The sequence below is a fragment of the Coffea eugenioides genome, chromosome 2 (genome assembly GCF_003713205.1).
Source record: "Coffea eugenioides isolate CCC68of chromosome 2, Ceug_1.0, whole genome shotgun sequence".
Taxonomy (NCBI): domain Eukaryota; kingdom Viridiplantae; phylum Streptophyta; class Magnoliopsida; order Gentianales; family Rubiaceae; genus Coffea; species Coffea eugenioides.
Genome location: NC_040036.1, coordinates 17,287,226 through 17,306,272, shown reverse-complemented (window position 1 = coordinate 17,306,272; position 19,047 = coordinate 17,287,226). Strand labels below are relative to the sequence as shown.

At 37.5% G+C, this 19,047-nt stretch overlaps 3 protein-coding genes across 3 annotated transcripts; 1 reads left to right on the top strand and 2 right to left on the bottom strand.

Moving 5' to 3' along the window:
• Nucleotides 1-653: 653 nt before the first annotated feature.
• On the bottom strand, nt 654-2,673 carry LOC113763500 (3-ketoacyl-CoA synthase 4-like). The gene has a single exon (XM_027307331.1). The coding sequence runs from the start codon at nt 2,631-2,633 to the stop codon at nt 1,077-1,079; it is 1,557 nt and encodes a 518-aa protein (XP_027163132.1). The 5' UTR covers nt 2,634-2,673; the 3' UTR covers nt 654-1,076.
• A 1,953-nt stretch (nt 2,674-4,626) lies between these two features.
• Nucleotides 4,627-6,975, top strand: LOC113763501. The gene is made up of 3 exons (XM_027307332.1): nt 4,627-4,731; nt 6,126-6,345; nt 6,459-6,975. The coding sequence occupies exons 2-3, from the start codon at nt 6,157-6,159 to the stop codon at nt 6,549-6,551; spliced, it is 282 nt and encodes a 93-aa protein (XP_027163133.1). The 5' UTR covers nt 4,627-4,731; nt 6,126-6,156; the 3' UTR covers nt 6,552-6,975.
• Nucleotides 6,976-8,520: 1,545 nt separating this feature from the next.
• LOC113763502 (protein RADIALIS-like 1) lies at nt 8,521-10,116 on the bottom strand. Its single transcript, XM_027307333.1, has 2 exons — nt 9,702-10,116; nt 8,521-8,812 (listed from the first exon to the last, which is right to left on the bottom strand). The coding sequence occupies exons 1-2, from the start codon at nt 9,952-9,954 to the stop codon at nt 8,808-8,810; spliced, it is 258 nt and encodes an 85-aa protein (XP_027163134.1). The 5' UTR covers nt 9,955-10,116; the 3' UTR covers nt 8,521-8,807.
• Nucleotides 10,117-19,047: the final 8,931 nt, after the last annotated feature.

Here is a 19,047-nt window from a genome sequence, read left to right as displayed (position 1 = left end):
GTACTACAAATCAATTAACAATTAATATACTTTAAAAAGTGTAGTTTATGGGTAAAAAGGCATTACCTATTCAAAGTATTAGCTCTTTATGAGTATTGTACTTTCAAACATTTAATTTATGATAAATACATCAATGTTTATAAGTAATTCAACAAATGTTACAGTAATATTCTTATAAAAAAAGAAACTGGTAGATTATATATTTAATATAAATTAAATATTTTTAAAAAAAGAAATTATCCATAAAGTATAAATTCTTTATGACTTTCCTCCATTACATGAACAGAGTATTGGCTCTTTATGAGTATTTTATTCTGAATCATTCAATTTATGTTAAATACATAAATGTTTGTAACTAAATTGAAAAAGTGTTGCACTAATATTTTTACGAAAGGGAAACTGGTAGGTTTTGTATTTAACAAAAATTAAATATGTGAAAGTAAATACAAATTTATTAATAGGTAATGCCTATTTACCTATAAACTACACCGTTTAAAGTTTATTAATTGTTAATTAATTTGTAGTATTTTGTCATTCCTTTACTAATACTACTTGGCATGTAGCACAAAGGGCAAATCTATCACAAATTTTTCATTTCACTCCTTAAAATAATATTTTAATCGCCTGGACTGAATATGCAAAAAATCAGTAAGTTCAAGGGAAGTCCGTGCAATTTCTTAAACCACAGGAGATGTGAATACAAGTGTCAGAAACCTTAGAGGAGGTTTCTGCAATTTTTCCAATATATATTGTCATGTTTCCCTCAAGCGTATAACAAGGACGCGATGCTGGGGGAAATCGTGCAATTTCGGTCGCGCCAAATTCAACATTTTCGAACAACTTCCACATAAAATGAGATAGTACTACAACTACTACTTGACAAGTTTTGGAAAGGACACAAACCCCAAGCTCACATCGGATAACAACAATTACTACTAATGAGTAGTACAAGTATCATCTACTTACTTAAATTATTGTCCAATCTTCGTGGAAATCTATAGAAGTACCAGTCAGACACACAACTGTTGGTGATGGTAGCTTGATCAAATACTAATTATCAATTGCTAGACGGTTAATCAGTTGGCCATCTCAACAGGATACCTATCGACGCAATCTTGCCATGGACTATTTGGAGATGGCTTCACATTCCTGAGAGCCTGCCAAACTGCACTGTTGCACTTGAATCCACTCCCAAAGGCAATCTGCCAAACTCGATGCCCTTTTTTCATCCTCCCCTTAGCTTCAGTGTATGCCAATTCGTACCAAATCGAGCTAGAAGAAGTGTTCCCAAATCGATGCAGAGTCATCCTAGAGGCCTCCACGTGAATTGGTGAAAGTTGCAAATTCTTCTCGAGCTCATCAATCACGCCCCTCCCACCAGCGTGAATGCAGAAATGGTCAAAGGCAAGCTTGAAATCTGGGATATACGGCTTGATCTTGGCGTCATTGCAGAGCTTCCGGGCCACAAGGGTCACAAAGAAGAGCAATTGTTCGCTGATGGGCAGCACCAGAGGCCCCAGCGTCGTGATATTGGTCTTGAGGGCACCCCCCGCAATAGCCATCAAATCTTTGGATAAGGACACCCCGGTTTTCCCATGGTCATCTTGTTCCTGATAAACACACCTGAAGGCCGTGTCTTGGGCCCCTTTGTGAGTCCTCACCACATGGACAAGCTTGTACTTGGCCCTTCTCTTCTCAGATGCCTTATTTGACAATAGCGTGGCTGCACACCCCACACGGAACAAGCAATTTGGGATCAGCATTGATTTCTTGTTACCAAAATACCAGTTCTGGGTGATGTTCTCGGTGCTGACAACTACTGCGTATGTGTTCCGGTGAACCTGGAGCATGTCCTTAGCGAGATCAATTGCGATAACTCCAGCACTACAGCCCATGCCCCCCAAATTGAAGCTCTGAATATTGCCTCTTAATCCGTACTTGTTGACGATCATGGCAGAGAGGGAAGGCGTGGGATTGAACAAACTGCAATTCACGACAAGAATACCGATGTCCTTAGGCTTGACGTTGGTGGATTTGAAGAGATTGTCAAGCGCGCCGAACATGACTTGCTCAGCTTCTTCACGTGCGGTGGACATGGACGGTCGGGGTGGGACGCAGTGCATTGCCTCGGGCAAGTACGTCTCCACGCCAAGACCAGACCTTTCCAAGATCTTGCGCTGAAACTCCAAAGAAGACTCGTCGAAATCTCCAGTGAGCCTGGAGTGGTCCATGAATTTGTTGAAGTTGACTTGGAGATGATCAGGAGGACGATAACAGGCATAGTCGACGAGGTAAACGGATCTAGGCCGGGTCATGATGTAAACAGTGGATCCGAAGACCATGATGGCAGAGACGAGGAGGACGGTGATGAGATTGAGTTGGAGTTGGAGATAGAGAGTCTGGAAGTCTTGATAGTTCATCTGGGAGGCTTGGAGGAGTGTGATGGCAATGAGGGGGAGCAGGCACAGCGTCAAAAAGTGAGACATGAGATGGTGGTATCCCAGTTTAACGAACTTTAGGTTGACGCTCTGGACAAAATCTGGAAGCCCTTTTCGAGCTCTTTTAATCCTAACAACCGGATCGGCACCGGAACAGCAAAGGCTACCGTCAGCCGCCTCGTTGTGATTGCTCATACTACTGCAGGACAGTAATGGCTTTTGGTTCTGGGTTTTGTGTTTTGATTTTGGGGTTGTAATGTAATGTAACTATGTAACTAATGTTATGTTGTGGGATTGTTGCACTTTCAAATAATCAAATATGTGGTGGGTGGGTTTGTGGGGGGGATGAGGCCGAGGGTGAATAATAAAGGAGGGGGGGGGGGGGAGGATGGGCTGCTGTCGACTAGGTATTATATGTAGTGTGCGTGTGCTATGTGATCTATGAAGTAGAGGAGTGTGTGTTGCGGGTGTGCTAGCTGTGACTAAGTAGGTACAGAGGGGAGGACGGATCTGGAAAGAAGGAAAGGGGTGTTGGCCGTCTGGAAAAGGTAGATACAACAACTGCACAACAGCCAGAGTCAGTCAATAACAAGGCATTGGATGAGAAGTGTACAATCTTGAGGACTACTCTACTCTACTCTAGTTTTTTTTGGAATCAGCAAAATGGTGATGGTACGTAACCATCTAGTAGTAGCAGACACCGAGCGAGCATTGATGAAGAAGGTTAGAAATAGCGGAAATGGAGGGAGGAGGCGTCTACTAATTTTAAAGCTTTTAATTTAATTTGTCAGGTTTATTCTTAGCTCTGCTACTGCTACTAGTAATTGTTTACCCTCCTCACTCTTCGCTGTTTATGGTCATCTCCCATTGATCTCTAACTCTAAGCCCACTTGGAATGATTTGTATTAGTATATATGAGAGCAGTTCTATGCTCGCTCTTTCTTGGAATGGAATAAGGTTACGAGTTCTTCTTCCCAAAAAAAAAACAATTGACAATTCCAGCATTTTGGAGTCTTCCGTTTTGGTTATTTTGAGGTTCGATTGAGACAAAGATTTCACTTGATACATGTAGTATAGTTTTTTTCAAATAATAAAAAAAAAAAAAACAGAAAAGGAGAGATTTTTACGCTACATGGTCAACAATAGTTTGACGGTGTAGGAAATGTCATCATTAATTCCTTGTTTTCTCCAATTTTCCATTCGTTCAATATTATTGTATTCGACCGTCCCCCTTACCATACAAACAATACTTTAATTGTCCTTGATTGTTGACTTAATATTAAAATTCTCCTTCTTTTCGTCAACTGTTGACTCCATGACTTGTGCCACTCGATGATTGTTTTGTGCAATTATCTCGGTTTGCCAAAGTCTTCTCCAATCCGATTCTGTGTCGTATGAGAGTATGATGATGGATGGTTATTTCAACCCTTTCCCCCCTCCACCCCCAAAAAAAAAAAAAAGGAGTATGATAATGGTGTGAGTAAAAAGTTCACTTCACTCTCCAATTGAAAGTGTGATCTTTTCTACTTACTTTTGAGGTTTGAATTTGTTCTCTTTTTTTTTTTTTTTGGTCCCTGAAAAGTGAATGTGTTTGTTTGATAATAACACTCCAAAAAGTACTCCTCGTTATTTGATTACTCCTCGTTATTTTGCTTTAAAGGTAATTTTTGGTAAAGTCGAAATATTAATATTGTATTCGACCATCCCCCTTACCATACAAACCTGTGGAGAACTGTTTAGGTTCGAAATAGTTCTTTTTTCTTTTTTTTTGTGTCGTTTCACTACAATACAAATACATACTCCTATACATACATTTTTTTTTTTTCACAGCAAGATGAAAAAGGATTTTTGTGTTTGGAATTCTGCCATGACGTCAAAAATCAAATTTCCAAAAATAACTTTTAACTTTCTCACCTAGTCCGAGTGAAGGCAATGGGCTGCGGCCCAACGGGAGACCATTACCCACCGCCAAGCCCAATTGTAGGTCCAATGAAGGGATTCCAAACTTGTTTTCCAAGCCGGGACATACTACTCTACGCCCGGGGCGTTAATCAATTTAAGCCGACACCCAATCAGACAAAATGTCGGCTTTTTTCTGCCCACTGACTTTTCAACACGTGGAGACTAGATCAGCCCCACCTCTATTCTCTTGTATATAATTTTATTTATTTATTCCACAGAGCATTCTCGCACGATTTTTAATATTTGCCGGGGTTTTTTTTTTTTATCGATTCCGAAGTTAGTTAGAACTTAGAAGGCAAGCTCACCCAATTGCTTCAATTTGATCTGAAAGGTACTCGTTTTCTATCCCTTAATGCGAATAATTTCATTTGCTTTTCTTAATTTTTTGGTGCTTCTCCTTTTAGGTTCGCAAATCTTCCATGCATAATCCTTTACTATGTTTTATCGCAATCTGTCAGCGATTCCCCTAACAAACTAATTCAAGTTGAAGTGGAAGAGTAAAAGGAAAAAATTGAAGTCTCGTAAAGAAATCTGAGTCTATTGATATTGTTTGCATTCTCTGTAAGCCTCTGCGGAATTTTGTCAAATAGTTGATATGCGTGTTGTTCCTTAATACTTGCTATTGCTTTTTTGTGGCTTGTTAACTTGTAGCTGGGCTCGAAGGCACGGTTAGATGAGAAAGATTTTTTGAATTATCTTGTCTATAATTTTATCCTCTCGGGCTTCTTCTTCCCGATGTCCATCATGAGGGATTCGTTTCTTTAAGTTGCCTAGAATTTAAAAGTCCGACAAAATTTCGTTGTTCGTAATCTGCGAACAACTTTTTAGTTGGGTTGTCTGACTTGTCCGATGCTTCCCAAGATGAGGCGCATGTGGTTACTATTCTTTTTCTAGCTTCTATTGAAAAAATTACATGATGCTTTCCATTTCTTTGCATTCCCACTTCTAAAAGGTTTAGGAGCTTATGAGAGCGGGAACAGGGACAGTGTTGATTGGTCAGGGAAGCACCTTGATCGTTGTATGGCTTTACATACTTGGATTTGGTCGACTGAGAATGTTATCAGTTCACAAATTTGTGAATTTATAGTGGCCCTGTTATAGTATGGTTTTCTCTAATTTGATTATTGACGTTCGATCCTGTGAAATATTAAATACCATGTAGCCTGTTGGTTTTGCGGCAGTGCATTATTAAATGCTCTGTAGTTTTGTTGGTTTCACCTGACGATATGCTGATTCTTATTCAAATGTTTGATATTTAGTTGTGTGGTTTGGAACTGGTACAACTAGATAAGGTTGACCAGGTAGTGGGAATTGTGTACAATATAGGCTTGCCTAATGCATTTTAAGAGCTTATCCGATCTTAGACTTGGGCTAGGTGATTTTCTTTTGCTTAGATTTGAGTTTATGTGATCAGCTGCAGAAGGTCTGTGAATCTTGAAATCAATTTGCTTGCTATTTGGAAACAGTTCCACTTTCTTGTTTCCTATTTCCTTTCTATTGTACTTGAAGTGGGAACTCCTTGGGTATCTGGTCTTTCAGAATCTTGTTGATAAACATAACAAATACATGCTAAGCTCTTCCTAGGTAAACGAATATTTGCTCCTTGTTGAGTTAATGCTATTCTGGATTGACACTTGTACTTGTAAGAAAAATGAATTAACCATGTTTACTTTGTCGGTGAACACCTTAGGGTTAACATTTTTTTTTTTTGTGGCATGGTCATAGTTCTTTAGGGAAAAGCTTCACACCAGGTACCATGGCAGCTGAAAGTAGCCAAAATGAAAAGCTGCCATCCTCCAAAGCTCCAACTCAAGCCATGACTTCTTGCAGAAAGAAGAAGAATGAAGATGCAACCTTTTTGGAAGGTTTGAAGGATCACATAGATGAGTTCATGCATGCTTCAATGGATGAGCACAAAACTTGCTTTCAGAAGACAATAAAAAAGGTTTTAGTCCACTTCCTTATACCAAATCCTATGAGGAACTTCTTGAACCGCGAATTATGAATATTCTTTGTCTAATTACTAGTATTGTTGATATTAATTTTGACCTCGTGCAGATGTTTGGCATGTCAAAAGTTGTTGCAGAGCGAAACGCAGAGACTGCTAATGTTGAAAGCTCACTGCCCCTTCGAACATCATTGTCCGAGTAAAATGTCCCGCAAGTTTTGTATTAACAGCCTGATGTCAAATAAAAGAGGAAGACTTTACAGTTGGGCGCACATCCCACTCTGTGGATGTGTGTTTTCTGTCTGAAATGGGAGACTCGTCCATCTTCCCCATTTTGAGTTAGTTTGTCATTTATATCACTGAGTTAACATGGTGGAGTTGATAGCGTTTGTTAAATTGCATATTGACCTGGACTGGGGCTGGTCATGAGATGAAATTTGGTTGGGTTTCTAGTGTCCTTTTTGCAAAAATACAGTTGATTTCAAGCCTTTGACTTTGCGTGTGCGGTGTTGTATGTTCATATATTGTGTAAATAGCTTCGAAATTAGTTACCAGGCAGTTTTGTAACTCGTGCAGTGTGTGCTTGATGATCTGTTGGATCATAAAGGACGAATACTTTTCCTTGGATGCAGTTAGCAAAATACTACATACGGAAAATTTTAAAGCTGAGATGCGTCATACGGCCTGGAAAAATTAGAAAAATGTTGATTGCACTATTTTATTTTTTTTTTTAAATAATGGTACTCTCGCTAACTATCTTTTTCATCATATAGTAATCTAATAAATGAAAATTACATGATAAAAATTGATAATGAAAATGCTATTATAAAACAATGGAGTGCGACTAATCTATAACTTCTGAATTGTACTTAATGTTCCACCCAATGTTTGGATGGGCAACCATCGCCTCATAGAGGGTGTCTGAAAGATGAAAGGTAGTTGAAGGGATTTCCTAGAAACACAAAGTCTATTTATTTTTAAAAAAAAAAAAATTTCTGTATGATTTATTTATTTGTGTTTTGAAAATCATGTCTGAAAGAAAGATTGAAGGGGGGTGGAAAGTATTTAGTAGAAACACAACGCCTGTTATGCAATACAATGCCCGGTTTTGGTGTCAGTTGTTCACCAGTTCGTAAGGGAAGGCAGTTGGATTAGAGATTGGAGCGCCAATGCCAACAATGTCTGCATGTGGGGGTTGTTGACGCCCCGAAAAATGAAAAGTGAAAAGATGGCGCCCGTAATAATACAGTACTAATTTTCAAGTACTCTTTTATCTAATATCCTAACTGCTGCTACCTCGAAGCGGTAGCTGAGATTGTCTGTCGACTTCAATCTCATGAGAACGCAGGCTGTCCTCAAGTTTAGTAACAAAAATTTCAACGTTCTGTTTGAAATTTATTGTGACGGAAATTCTGATAGTAGATCGACTAAGAAGGGGAAAAAAAAGAAGAAGAAGTGTCATTTAGATTTGCCTAAAAAGCTGTTATATTGTATCAATGAATGAATTAATAAATAGTGTATTTCGGGTACTCAAACAAATATCCTTTGAAAAAAGGGAATACGTCCTAAAATTCTAACAACGGAAAATATTTTTTTTCTGTCAAAATTAGCAACAATAACTGTAAAATGTGACTAATTTCACAAGAATCAATTATTAAGCTGAAAAATCTTCAACGCGACTAGATCTTAAACTGAGTAAATTAATACTAAATCTTTTAGGTTTCTCTTTGAATAGACATATGAAGAAGTGATCGAGTACAAATAAAATAAGGACTCCGTCAATGCTGTCTGTCTTAGGGCTGTGCTCAAATTGTTGTTGAAAAGAGTTCCTTCGGACTTTACACAGGAGGGACGTATAATATTGGACCCCAAAACAGGTAGAAATCCCACGTACGCATAACTTTTGGTTTTTTTTTTTTATGGACACCTTGATGATGATGATGATGATGATGATGAGGACGAGGACAGATTAAGATTTAAGTACTGAAACTCAAATGGTATAACGATCAGGCTGTGCTGCTGTATCATCCATTCTATGAACTACGTAGATTATGCAGCTACTTCATTTTCGCAGTTGCTTCTCATCATCAGCGGACCGCAACTGAAAATTTGCCCAGGTACTGTTTAAATCAAACTGTAGGAAACTAGAGTGGTGTGCTATATAGTAATTGATTTACTAGTAGTAATAAGTACGACTGGAATTGATTACTGAAAATAATGAAAGCGAAATGCTTCCACGTTTTACAAGACATTCTTATCAAAGGTAGAAAATACTGCAAGTACTCGTACTATAGTACGACTGGGATTACACAAATATTCTACTTGCTTTTCTTGATTATTTTTTTGAATAAAGACTCCATCCATGCATGTTTAGAACAGAGCTGAATGATAATGAACTCTTGCATCTTAATTTCTTCACGACTGGACGCCTTCTGTGCTTCACCAGAGCTCCAGGCTTTTCACCCTGCATGTCAATATATATATATATGTGTAACTGGTCATTATTAGTTTTCTAAAGTTTGATAGTCAAAATTTACGATTACTAGCTACTAATGATTCTTGTTCCTAATTAATTTTCATTGCATGGTGAGGTGGTGAGTCCGTAAGCCTAGCTAGGGTGTATACTTCAAATTTTTTTTATTTTTTTTGAAAGAAAAAAGAAGACATTCTTATCAACTTCATGACTCATCCACACGCAAACTTCGTTCTAACTGTCTATCAAGTTCTTTTTGGTAGTGCGAAAAAAAAAAAAAAAGGAAGAAGAAAACAAAAATCAAGAGGGTTTCATGAAATAGTTAGTAGTTGCACGTAGAAAGGGCAAGGTACGTAGGGGCAACCAAAAAAAAAAAAAAAAAAATACAGTAGCTTCTGGAACAGAAAGTAGTACCGTGAAGATAAATCACATCATCTATTGAGAAGTACTAGGTAATTTGTCGACTGTCCAAAAGTCGTCTTAGTACGCATTATTCTACTTTGGAAATCTATGTAAAATGATTCCCTGATCCCTCCCAAAAGGTCCCATCCAAGGGCTTGTGCGCCATGACAAAGATAAATCTCATATCTTCACTAAGCCCCTACAACTGCAAGCTAGTTCATATACGGCGGTTGACATAACAACGTACATGAGCCTGTCCATGGCTCGAGTCTGTTGGTGCTAGTTTAAAGCGCAATATAGATTAATTAATTAATATGGCTGCAATTATGTCTGCTGATAATGCAGGAATTAGAAAGAATTTTAATGGGGATGGATTATTTGAAAAAATTAGACAAGTTTAATTAATGGTTGTTATGAGTAGCTGGTATAGGATGCAGCTTTTCTGATGATCAGTAGCAGTAGTAGCGGTGTTAGTTACCTGAAGCGGCGGTCCTGTAGTTGGGATAGGGCACATGACCGCCCTCGATTTGCTTGATGTCTTCAACAAGGATTTCATAGTGCCTCTTCACCTCATCTGGGGTTTTCCCACCAACGGCCCTGGCCACCTTGGACCAGCGGTCAGGTGTGTCCTTATCGTACACGGCCAAAGCCTTTTCAAAGGCTTTGTTCTGTGTTACGGTCCAAGAACCTGATGATGAGGTGCTGCGGGAGGAAATTGAGCTTGATGCCATGCAAACAGGTAATTAAAGAAGGTTAGGAAATGGAGAGAGAATAATGAGCAAATGGATCTAGTACGTACTACTAGAAGTAGAAGGAAAAAAAAAAAGGGGCGAGAGCTGTAGCTTAGTAAATTAAACGGAGGGCAAGGGGTGATTTGCTTTGTGCAAGGAGGCTGGCAGGAGTGCGTGCGTTTTATAAGCTTCAGGAAGGGTGGGGTCGTGCCAGTTGGCCTATAGAACTTGCAAATAGCTGAAGAACTTTAGTGTGTTGTCCGCTTAGGAACCGCAGGAAAAACGAAACAATGAACCATAACAATAACAATGACAATAATATTTTGTGTTTCTAGAAGAATCAGTATCTCCGAGGTCCTCAACATATTCTCCCTTCCTAGCTATTCCACTTGACATCACAAATTCTGTTGCCTCTTCTTTTTTTTTTTTTCTTCTTTTGTTGTTGTGGGTCAGTGTCATATCCTCCATAGATTTTCTTTCCTTCATCGGCACCATACCAACGGGAGGGCCAGGTTTTTGTTCCCAATCAATGTAGGATTAATGAAGCTACTACTGTTCCTATACATCATTCCTCTTCTACGTACACATGTACTGGGATATATATATGATGTATTTGATGCTCCATCTTGTTGAAAGCACAGTTGTACAATGCATGCTAGTACCGGATTTTTTTTGTAATAGCCAATTATTTTTTATATATATATATATATATATATATATGATGTCTTCACAGCAGGGCCTCGTATAATATGCAAAACGCAAATTAGAAGAAAAAAGAATATCTGAAGTGATTGTTTTTAGTTACCCTAATAAGCATATATAGGCAGAGTAATTCAAATCATCCTCGTTTGGTTTTGTCATTTGTGAACAAGCTTAAGATTAGTTTGCGGTAAACTTCACATTTCTAATTTAAACAGCTAATTACCAAATCCAAATTAGGTCATGTGGTTGGTTTATGCGGCCGGCACAGCCAATTGCCTTAGAAAGTAAAATCTTCCTAATTTGGCGGACCCAACCCGCTTGTAGTTTTGCCGTAAAACTCAAGCATATCCCTCCCTCCCTAAGAAAACCCTACTCATTCCACCCCTCCTCAGTCCTCTCCTTCTTTCCAATTTGACAGGAAGGAGTATAAGTTATAAGCAGGTATGTGTCAAAACTTATCCCCTGCCGTGTGGCAGGACCTATCAGCTAGTTTATGCTCCATCCTCTAACAAAAGGTCCGAATCCACTGCATTCTTTCTCACGAGCATTAGTTCCCTGTCTTAACAAAATCAAATCAAATCAAATCTTCACTCGCTTGAGAGTTTGAGTAGGGTAACTTTCCAGGAATTAGGATCTGTGGTGATTTTCATGGTAATGAATGTACATAGAAGGCATAGCACGAGAGACTTTGAGGGCTTGCCTGGCATCGGATCACAAAAAAATACGACTCAGGAATTAGGATGATCTTTCTGGATTGAGGAGCAATGCCATCAGAGATTATACTGTTGTCACTACTGTGTACATGCATGCGTACTGCTGTACTATGTCCTGAACAACATTCCAAATTCTATAGCTGTCCAGATGAGATGAAGCCCCGTACAATGACTATTTAGTATTTACACTACTTTGTAGTCTAGTCTCTCTACTATCTGTTCCAAGAAAAGATCTACACGTTTCTTAGACACTCGTTTATGGATCCCGTTCTGAATCTTTATGCTATTTGCGGTCAAGAAAACTGCACTAGCGGATCAGGATTCTCTGCAATTGTCAAAACATTTCATAAATTTGTACCAAGCAGTAGTTGATTGTCCGAGTGGATTAATTTAACACCACCAATTTTAATCAAACACAAAATTTGTTGTATTTTTTCACATTATTAATTATCATGATATTTATAGTTCTTTTCTTTATCTTAGTATCTAAATTTGTTGTGTTAGTGTATACATTGTGCGATGTAATTCATACTAATGAATGTGTGCATAAATCCCTCATCCTGCATTTTTGGAGGGGTGGTCAGTTATTTGCATTTTTGTCACCCCTTCCAACCATTACGAACATGTTAACTGTTTCATTAATCAAGCCTTCCCTTCCCTTCCCTTCCCTTCCCTTCCTCTATTAGCAACATTATATTGGTTCTGATTTTGCCGTACTGGACCCAAAACTAGAGTTCAATTTTTTTAAGATCTCCGGACCAACAAAAAGTTTGTCGATATTTCTGACATTCTGGAAATGCATTCTGTGATTTCCTTTTTTTTTGTGTGTTCAGGGGAGCCGGCTGGTTAGCATTATATACAAGGAGAAGGTGGAGTCAAGATGAGTATATCTTTGAAGCTATTATTATAGACTAGCAGCAACCTTAACTCGTAAATGGTACAATTCTCACATGCGAGAATCTTATTTTCGAGATACATGTCCTGTGACCTTATATCATGTTTCATGTCTTTTAGTTTATTTTTTGTTAAACATGGAGCCAGTGAAAAAACAGTGAAAAATGCACTTACTTCGTATATATAGTCTGTCTATCTTTTACATTTACTTTTGTTCTTCCCTTAGCCCCATGAAGACATTCCATTCACAGAGTCTCTTTGGTAGCTAGGTTGCCGTAATGATTGTCCACTCCAAAGAAACAATAATACAAACCAACAAAAGTTCGGAAATAAAACAAATAACCACTTTTTTAAACCTGTGTGATCTTCAACCTCTACGACATAGCAGTTAGCATATCTAGACTAATGAAATTGCTAATTAATATTGATATAACCCCAAAAAAAAAAAAAAAAAAAGCACCAATAAAGCACAGCTTGATGAGAAAGAACTAGCTAGGAAGTAACCTCCAAGGTGGATTGGGGGTAATAGGAAAATGAAATACTCCAAGGTGGATTGTATCGCCTTGCAATTTTGGTGGGTCTGAGTTTTGGCATGCTTCTGCATATTGCCGGTGGCACCTCCATTAGACGTACGACTCGCTGATTTTATCCTTCCGGACGAAGGCAAGCCAACAAAGGTTTCCATTTCGTTTAAAAAAAAAAAAAAAAAAAAATTTGGTGGGTCTGAGTTTTTGAAGGGTTTTTTTAAATTAAAAAAAAGAAGAAGAAGAAGTAGAAGAAGAAACAAAAAAAAATGACACCCAAGAGAAAAAGCGACACAAACACAATAAATAGGAATCTTGAATAAATAAAATAATACAATGAGTTTTTTTTTCGAGCAACGATAACAATTGTATAATCTATTCTATCACAATCTATTGGGGAGGAAAGTCTATGGAAGCTTATATGTTAGGTGCTAGTAAGTATACAGATCTGACTACACCAAAAAAGTGCCATGGCACCACACTTAAATTTTTTTTCCTACAGGTGGAATTTGAACCACTAAACTTGGCCACCGAGCCAAGCTCAGTGGATATTATAGAACGAGTTTATAACGAGGGGAGCCAAGCCCAAGGTGGGACTTAATAGAACGAGCTTAGGATATTATATACTTCCTCCGTCCCATTTTGATAGTCCTGATTATTTTTTCACACAGTTTAAGAAAAAGTACTAGTTAACTTTGTTGGAACAATCAATTTAGGTAACTATTTTCCTAAAATACCCTCACATTAATTAGAGTATAACTTTATGGGAACTTGAATTGATGATAAAAAAAAGAATCAACTCTCATTAAATGGGGTAGGTTTTATAGTAATAACAACTTACATTGAATAAGGGTATTTTAGAAAAATTAAAATATAACTACATTCTTCAATTGGAAATTGGACTACAATTTGGGACAGACGAAAAAGGAAAATAGGACTATTAAAGTGGGACGGAGGGAGTATTTTTTTTAATGGAACTTAAGAGGGAGCTTTTGCAGGGGCAACATGATTACTCTCATAATTGTAAGTTCGATTTGTTCACACTGAGCTCGGTACCAAAAAGCGAATAGATTCGAAATATTCTACATTAAATCCCACTCTGTAGAAGGAAGTATCAACCACCGACATAAGTGACATAAGTGCTATCGTAGGATTCAGGATACAAGTTGCAGGATTTTTGTAAATCACTGGCATGTACAGGAAGTCCTGTTGCACTGTCAATAATATCACTAACTCTCTTCAGATTTTTAAAATCTCACTTATCTTTCTTGAATTGACATTTCTAGCGTAAACTATTTATTTTAGTTGTATTAGAATAAGAGCAAAATTTACACTTTGAAAATTTCACACGCATGGAGAGATTATTTTAGTTTTCAATAAAACTTTAACTATATCATGAATTAAAACATATTTCTCCAACAAAATATCTTGACTTCTTTAATTGTAACTGTGCACGAAATTTTTTTTAAGTGTTTAATTGCTTTCTCAAATCCTCCTAAGTGGTTGATCTTGATTAGACTTAATTTATTCACGTCATTTGCTATCCCACTATGACTCTAATATAAAGAAATATGGACCATTATTAACTAGCAATTTATTTTTTTTTTATTTACATTTTTTGCTTTTAAAATTTTATTTTGTTTTGACTTTTTGATTAAATAGTTATTAAGAGCAAGGGTCATGTTGTTAATTTGTGACCTTTGATAGGAATATTTAGTCTTGTCAAATTGACAAGGGAGGTAAATGAGATTTTAAAAATTTAAGAAAAACTGAGTGACATTATGATAAATCTCAGGGGAAATTTTTGAAATTATCCCAACAAGAAATGATGTGGGAAATCCGTAGCAGTTGATTTGAGGGCAATGTGAGTGACGGGCAGCCCCCGTATCAGTAAAAAAAATAATAATGCCATATAGAATCTTTTGTCTCCTTCTCTTTTTGAGCTTAGGCCAAAACGGAGAGCATCCGTTTGGTCCAGCTGCCTCTGATTTACCTTTCCCTCTCAGTCTGGATTCTGGGAATAAAATCTCCACAAGAGATCATGTTACTTTTCCCACTTACCAGACCTCCAAAAGAGAGGAAAAAGCCCAATCTCTCTCCTTTCTCTCTCTTTATTTTCATATTTTCATCAATCTCTCTTGCTTATTATGTCGTGTTTTGGAAATCTAACAACTAATTTTGTTTAAAGCATGCATGGCCTGTTTACGCAAGTTCGTGGACTATGATTCCCAGGGACAGAGCATGGTGCAGAGATGTCAAATGGGCAGAATTTGGGCGGGATTTAAATGGAAATGAAAAAACATGGGGCTGTGTCCAAGTACTTTTATACAGGTCACGAGACTAATATGAGAGGACTAAAATGGGTCAAACCTATTTTGATATTGACTAAAATTACTAGGCATGTCATCATACAAAGGAAAACACATTTGTACAATAATTACTCTACAGTCAATATTAACGTAACAATCCAATCTCATATATTTCCTCTGTCCCATTTTGATAGTCCTAACTTTTTTTTTCACACAGTTTAAGAAAAAGTAGTTAATTTTATTGGAAAAACAAATTTAGATTACTATTTTCCTAAAATACCCTTACATTAAATAAAGTTGGCTTTTCATATATCAATATGTTTTGGAAAATCCAAATGCATTAAATAGGGTAGGCTATATTCAATACTAACAATCTATATTAAATTAGGTAGTTTATAGTAATAACAACTTACATTAAATAAGGGTATTTTAGAAAAATTAAAAGACAGCTATATTCTTCAATTATAAAATGGACTACAATTTGAGACAGACGAAAAAGAAAAACAGGACTATCAAAGTGGGACGGAGGGAGTATATCTTAAACTCATCTTGCCCAAATTATCTCTAAGCATTCGAACTTGGAATCCTTTTGCCACCATTAAATTAATTGACAGTGCCTCTCGCCTATACTATTGCATTTTTGAAGTGTTATTCCTATGATACTTGATCACTTTCTCTTTGGACAAATTCTCTTGCTACATCGCCAATCTTTTTATTTTCTCGTTTGCTTCATGTTCATGATGCCCGCCTTGGAAGTCGTATCTTTATCCAACTCAACGAAATAAAAATGATTGGGCAACAAAAAGCATTTTAGCATAATACACTCTTATCTCAATTATTTATAATGCCTCAATGAATATCAGGTCGGTATACTTTTTTTGGAATCTATTTATGTCAGTTTGCTTGGAAATTTCCAAATTTCATTTTGGAGCGTTTTACCAAACGATTGCTTGCATAGTATTTGATCCCCGAATCTGATGAACACAAGAGTGTGCGGGACCAAAAAAGGCTACCCTTAAATGTCAGCAAACCGTCTACGTGATCTGTTTTTTCGCCACAACTGAGGAGATAAGATGCCAGTCGAAGGTACCGTAATTGGAGGAGAAGATCATTTGCAAAATCTGTTCTCTGATCCATTAGCTACTGCGGGATTTTATTTCTTAGGCCACACACTACCAATCTCCTAACCAACAAAACTTTTACTATTTTATTTTATGAAGCAGTCAGCAAGTAGCCGCCGCCACCCAAAACCAACACAAAAAAAAATCGGCCTTTTTGGCTGTGTGGGCAGAATCTTTGCAACTTACTGTTGAACCAACCAATCAAACCCTCCCCAAAAAGAAACAGCTTTAATGAGTCTGTCTGCTGAAAATGGTCAGCCTGCATTGGAACCGAAGATGTGATATTTTTTTGGGTAAAAAATATAAAAGTCCTTGCGATAAATCTAAGATACAGAAAAAACTTCATATAGTTTTCAAATATACAAAACGACGCCTCATATTTTGAATTAAATTATAAAAGTAATAAAATTCGTTAAAGTTAACAGAAATGACTTATTAAAACTTAAAAACATTTTTTATACATAATTTTAAACAAATATACTTGTTTTACTCTTTAGACCCCAATTACCTCTCTCTAGAGAATGAACCAAGTGATTTTGTTGAACTGCCTTTTGCTTAGTTATGTCAGGACATTTTTGTCATTTCGTCCGTCCCGTTAATTTTAATGAACTTCGTCACCTTTACAATTTAGTTCAAAATATGAAGTGTCATTTTTGTTGCGGCCGATCTCCTAGCAAGAACGCCCAATCACTGGAACGAATATCAGACCCTCCCTAGCCCTCGGAGCTACTGCCTGGACCGAATACTTTGTCGCGCTAAGCCCGAATTGAGGCTCACTTAAAGCCGCCTAATTATGCACCATCTAGCCCTATTATACCTCTTGCAGATACCATATGAAGCTTTTTTGTTTTTTATCTTCTTTTTTTTTTAGTGTAATGGCTCTAGCGTAGGAATCCATCCCTAAACTAGGGGGAAAACCGTGGTGATTTCCTGATGGTGGAAATTGTGGATATTAGGCCCGTGGTGGCAATGGCATCACTCAAATCGCATGTAATTCCACCATGGATATGTGCCTTTCAATATGGAATCGTAGAAAATCACACACACACACACACTTAAGAATTGAAAAGGATCTTTGTTGAATAGACAGCTTTAAGTCACTAGGCCTTTGGTCTGGTGGTCACCACCAAAGTCTTTGGTGGTGTGGAAGGTCAAGAGTTCAACTCCGATCTCCCACCTATTTTTCGTTAAATGTGACAGTCTTAATTAACCTTTTTCGATGGAATCTGTATTCAACTGCAGTCAATTTTATTACTAGTACCACATTAATTTCCTTCCAACCTAACAGTAAAAGCTTTTGTGTGATTACAAAAAGTTTTACCAAGTTCTTTTTACACATGGACGACAACATGAAGTAGTAGAAAACTAGCAAGTTGTTCTAAGTTCTGATCCAGAAGCAGGAATCCAAGCTATTGATAATGACGACTAAGTGAATTGGTAATCGGAAGGAATTACCTAATCCAGATTTTTAGAGAAAATCTTGCCTTACTTCATTCCCCTATCCATTTTCAAACTTGTCAGAAAGTTAGTAGTAAGGATACAAACCAAAAAAATAACAAAAAAAGAAAAGAAAAGAAAGGAAACAATTGATCGTATTATCTTCACCCTTCAATGTAATTGGTTAAACTCATTCTGCCATTCAATTTAGTGACCACCTCATTCAACATTTATCACCGGCAAGAAAATGTTTGAGAATCTCGTCCAATGGAAATATTTTAAATCTGATCTATACTATCCTTTGTCACTTGTCCAAAGTTCACACGACCAAATCGCAATGATTGCAGGGTGACAAGAAAGGACCAAACTAAATTAACATCACTCCCACCCCACAATTGAAAGGTTCAGATAGCTCCAACAGAAGAGTATACTTTATCGATCTCAAAAAAAAAAGTGTCCCAACTGAATAAAGCATGGCGGATTCGTTGAGGTCCCTTCACGTCCCAAGTTCGAGTCTCCGCTCGACTGGATTCCTCCGCGTACTTAACGTGTTCGGACCGAATTGGGGCGTCGGACCCGGATCGCAGGGGATTAGTCGAGCCACATAAGGATTGATCCGGACACCCCTGTGTCGAAAAAAATAAAAGAATAAAGCATGGCGGAAAGACCTGCTGTATAGCAACTTTGGAGAATTTGAGCTTGAATCGGCCCCGATAAACAAGTTGCCCGTGTCATATTCATCGGATCCAGTCCACAGATGATGGACCTTAGCTGATGATTGGCTGAAAATAACTCCTCCTCTGTCTATGCATTTATTATTTTCTTCTACTTTCTACGAATCTGTAGGTAGAAAATAGAAAAGGGAATTTTTGTTACGAAAACTTACGCAAGTCTCGGTGTAGATATTTGTTTTCGGAATCTAATCGTGGAAATGGGAGAGCCTAAGTTAGTAGAGAAAATAACGTCTGCGGATGCTTTTTCTGTCAGTACCACTTTTAAACGGAGGGTGGCCACTTTTGGGGAGTGGTCCGACCCACAAGTTGGGGCAAAATATATGGTAACTTGGGCTCCTAATTCCATGGTCCAGAGTCTATAGACTACGATCACCAGCTTAGGGAAAAATAAATATCAGGAAGAGGAATCCTACTTAATTCTTTGTTTTTTTTCTTTTTCTTTTTTCCTTGAGAGAAATTCACTTAATATAGCCCAAAATCTACTCTTTGAATGTCAAAGACTTCAAAATGGCCCCCAAGACCTTTCGTCTAGTATTGAATAATGGTTTACGGGTTTTTGAAAAGTGTTTGGATTGCAAATTTATCTCAAATAATATTTCGTTTGTATCATAAACACATTTTCCAATTCACCTTTTTATATTTCCAACTACTTTTTATCT